Source organism: Apis dorsata, unplaced genomic scaffold (genome assembly GCF_000469605.1).
Source record: "Apis dorsata unplaced genomic scaffold, Apis dorsata 1.3 scaffold_1163, whole genome shotgun sequence".
In the NCBI taxonomy this organism is placed as follows: Eukaryota; Metazoa; Arthropoda; class Insecta; order Hymenoptera; family Apidae; genus Apis; species Apis dorsata.
In genome coordinates, this window is record NW_006264260.1 from 13,978 (window position 1) to 18,963 (window position 4,986).

Below are 4,986 nucleotides of genomic sequence, written 5' to 3' on the forward strand. Positions count from 1 at the left end.
TTTATTAAATATGAACAATTTTTTCTGTTTCAAATATCATATCCATTCATAAATATTTATACATTAATATTTTTGATTATTTTTTTTTTGATTATATATTATTATATATATTTATATATTAATATAGAATATTCCATTACATCAAAAAATCGTTTTAGTGAATAAATCTATATGAAAAAAATAAAAAAAAAATTCATATAAATATATATCCTATTTGACTTTAATTTTGTATTAAAATATAAAAATTTTATGTTAAAATAATTTTATCGAATGATGAGCAAATTTAATTCCATTATTTGTAAATGAACTCGAATTTTATTGTATAAATTCTATATTATAATTCTATAAATTTCTTTTTATCTTATATAACAGTCATTAGTCATTAATCATAAGAATGATAAGAATTCATATATGAAAATGAAAACTTTCTTTAATTTCTTAAATTTCTTTTAAGAAATAGTAGATAGATACCTAATATATGTCCAGTATAATATTGTTAAAATAAAACATTTATATATAAAATCGTTTTTCCGAGCAAATGTCTATGTAATAGAACATAAATTCTATTATTTTCGTGAATTCTTCCAAAAAAAAATATTGGTATTGATAAAAATTTTAATATTAATCATGCTTAAAAATTAACAAATTTAGAAAAACGAATTCTTAATCGCATTCATAGAAATGATAAAGACAGCATTGGAGAATAACAATAGCAGAAAATTGTATCCATACAACGAATTTAGAGATTTTTAAAAAAACAACTTTAAATTTAAAATAATTCTTTATACTTGGCATATTTTTTTTTCAAATATTTGATTAGAATTCTGAATTTGATATATTTACTGATAAAGTTGAATTCACCAAAAACAATGTAATAAATTTTTAAAAAGAATTTACATCAAATCATTTCATCAGAAAAATGACATCAAAAAAAAAACCAAAAATTTAGTTTAAATATATAGACATGAATAATAAATATTTTAATCGTGTTTTTTCTCTTTATAAGATTAATTCTATCTTAATTAATTTAGTTAATTTTCTATGTACAAATTTTAATATAATGTTAACAAATGTATTACTTGATATCATTTACTGCATATGATAGGAAAAGGCTCCATTTTAATTAAGTAGCGAGATAATTTTTAAATGAACAATTTCAAAATAAATAGAATATAATAATAAATATTTAAATAATCTAAATAATAGAAAATCTTATTTCCTATACCCTGTTTATATGCCCGATTTAAATCTAATAGATTTTTATCTATGAGGTTATTTAAAATTCATCATAAGGTATTTTATTATATTAGGATGTTTCATAAGTTTCTTTTTTTTGATATAAAATGAATACACGATAATTGTTTAATTTATTGCGTTATATATGAACCGTTCTGCTCATCTTCTTCCATCTCTCAAAAAGTCTCATTATTCTTTTTTTTCAAAATTGTTGGGATTTATTTGCAAAATATTCCTCGAGATGCGTTTTTATTTCGCTTATGAAAGAACCGTTTATCATAGAGAGAATTCTTTAATAATAGGAACGAGTAATAATCGGATAAAGCAAGATCTGGAGAGAAGATGCGATAGAACATCCTAATCAAACTCAGTTTTTCTCTTGCAATCAATGCAACATGCGGTTTTGCATTATCGTGATGCTCTCATCGGTTCGCCAATTTTGACCATTTTTCTGCTATGGTGTCTTTCAATTTATTAATGAAAAAAAATCTGATTGCAATATTTTTCAAAATTGATTGTTTCACCTTAAGAAAGAAGCTCACTGTAGACTACACCTTTCCAATCCCACCAAATGGATAAAAAAATTTTCTTCTGAAATCCAGGCTTCGTGACAATTGAAGATTTATTGTCTTCAAATCAATATGCGTTTTTGATGTACATTTTGATATAAAATCCAAATCTAGTCTCCAGTGACAAGCCTCTTTAAAAAAAAAATTTCTTTCATATCGTTGGAGAAGGAAATCGCATATAAAGACGCAGTTTATAAAGTTGATCTCAATAAAACTCAAATTTCACATCGATTGACATATCTTATCTTAGTCAGGTGATTATCTACCGTTTTTCTTGAAATGTTAGTGGCATTCACTATCTCTTGCATACTATATCGCGGATTTTTAACAAATATGGCCTTGATAAGATCCGTATTAATCGTTACTTGACGGCTGTTGCTTTCATCTTTCAAGTCAAAATTGCTAATTCTAAATCTCTTAAATAAATTACGGATATAATAATTGTAACACTATTCCCGTAAATAGTACAAATCTCGTCTACAGTATCATTTGCACTATTACTTTTTTTAAAACAATAAAACATAATACCGCAAATGCTTTCTTTGCTATATTAAATAGTGAAGAAAAAAGTTTTAAAAGAAACTATATCACCAATGAAACGTACGTTAAAAGAGCTTTGGGATGACTAAGACCATAAACTTAATAGATAATAGATAAGCCTGCATGTTCATATAAAAATAATCAATTAAAGTCATTCCTAGCATTGTGCAAAAAAAATTTATGGGGCACCCTAATATATATATATCATTTGAACATTTTTATGAAAAAAAATGAGAATAGTATGTTGAAGAAATGTTGAAAAAGAAATTCATTATAACAAAGTCAAATAGAGCATATATTTATGAATCTTTTTTGTTTTTATGTCATTCATTCACGATGGGACATTTTGTATATTAATGGAATATCTTTGATGAATTGATTCTATATGTAATATGCATACAAGCATAAAAATTGATATACAAAAATGTCTTGGTTGAAATTTATTTATTGAGTTATAAGCAACTTAGATATTAGACGAAGCGAGATATATGCAATGAAATAAAACAACTATATTTATCATCATCATCAATATTATCATCATCTTGCCCTATTTTTGCCTTTCATTTTGTTTCATCTTTCACATCTATTTTCATCTAATACAAATTAAAATTGCTTATAATTTGAAGTTTATGTTTCAAATCATATTTTTGTATATCAATTTCTGTATTGTTTTGACTTTATCTTTAGAATCAATCTTCCGGATAAAAGATTCTACGAATATATTAACACTTTGTATATTTCTTCAATTATTCTTTTTTTCAAAATAATATAAAAATACATAGAAGGTTTTGTTATAATCTATTTTTTTCAAAACTACTTCTTGTGTCGACATGCTTTTCGCATTAAATACTAAAAATAATGCTAAAAATTAAATATCAAGATTTAAAATGAATAATAATATAATGAATTTTTGAAATGTATCTCAAAATTCAAAAAATTTTTTCTATCATTTTTTTTATATATATTAAAATTAATAACATTAGATTAATAAATTATAAATAAAAATTAAATACTAAGATTTAAAATGAATAATAATGAACTTTTGAAGTGTATCTTGAAATTAAAAAATTCTCTGTCATTTTTTTTAAATGGAATAATAATATATATAATAATATAATTAATTTTTTATTTATTTTATTATATATCTAATCTATTAAAACATTCTATATTATTAGATTCTATCAACTATTTAAAAAATATTGATATCCATAGTAGTTTTGAAGAAAATAATTTATACGCTCTATTTTGAATTATATTATGCATCAAGAAAAAATTAAAATCTAACCAAATAAAAATCTATTCCAAATTAATTCACAAATAATTTTCATTTAATAAAAAAATAATTTATACAACTAAATAAATATTAAATATTTAAAATTTTGCAATTTCTCTAAAAATTTTACTTTTTATATATACATATATACAGAAAACAAAAGTCTGTATATTTTTAAAGTTAAAATTATTCAAAATATCATATAGAAATTATTATAATTATAACTTTAAAATTTGATAAAATAAATAGATCGATAATATTGATTTATATATCTTCACGCAAAATAAAAACTTTTGAAATATATATTATTCACAAGTATTTTAAAAAATTTTATGCAAACAAGGTGATTTAATGAAAACAACATCTCAATATGCACACATGTGCATGTATTTATGAACCATCAGTAACAAACTTCATTTCATCTAGAAGATAAAGAGAAATGGACTCGGAAAAAATAATTAAAAATTAGTTAATTCTAGGTGGAGGTGGTGGTTGTGGTCTGCGGAAATAAATAATTAAACTAAGCATGCCTGTAAGTAATCCAATGAGGTATAAATCCCAATTTTGACCTAAAAGCTGATCCCATTTATTTAAGTGATCAGCAAGATTAAATTCTTGTAGATAATCCAATCCAAAAAGAAATGAAAGCTTAATAAGTGCCAGTGCTACAGGAATTCTTGCATCTGGACTAGCTTCAGCTGCTAGATCATAGCATCGTTTGGCTAGATGTCGATCCTTTGCCAAACCCAAGCCACGTTCATGCATATATCCTAAGTTAAACATTGCTTGAGCATTGTGTTGTTGGTCAGAAGCTGATCGATAATGGCTAGCTGCAGCCTCATAGTCAACTTTTGTTCCTCGTCCATAATAATGAGCATCTCCTAATTTGACCTATCATTATAAATTTCTTATAAGTAAAAATACATATAATTTAATACAACTTTATTAATCTATTAAAATTTTGTTATTAAAATAACTTTTTAAAATTATTTCTGAAATTTTTGTATTGAAATTCTAAATTTTTAAAAAATAAAAATAGAAAAAATAAATATCACGAAATAAATTAAATTTATTTTTCAGATATATATATATAAAATTAAAATATATTATAAAATTATAACATATATAATTTTTAGTGATTTTATTATATTATAAATTATATTATAATAATATATGCTAATAANAATATATGAAAATGAATAGAATGAATAAAATTTTAAAATATATGCAAATATAATTAAATTATTTATGAATTATTAATATAATTTGGCTAATTTTCGAAGTTCTAGAATAATTATATTTTATTTTATTCAAATATATATTAAATAATAAAAAATAATAATAATAAATAATAATAAAAAAATTGAA

The 4,986-nt window shown here is 22.1% G+C and overlaps 1 protein-coding gene across 2 annotated transcripts in view; it reads right to left on the bottom strand.

Annotated features, from left to right (window-relative positions):
* Positions 1-3,983: 3,983 nt before the first annotated feature.
* The window catches only part of LOC102681658 (protein sel-1 homolog 1), a 10,109-nt gene continuing 9,106 nt past the window's right edge, over positions 3,984-4,986 (bottom strand). For both annotated transcript variants that reach the window (XM_006624849.1, XM_031514740.1), the window contains exon 7: positions 3,984-4,509. In XM_006624849.1, the coding sequence (XP_006624912.1) occupies positions 4,084-4,509 (426 nt within the window). In that variant the 3' untranslated portion in view covers positions 3,984-4,083. The remainder of the gene's footprint in view (positions 4,510-4,986) is intronic.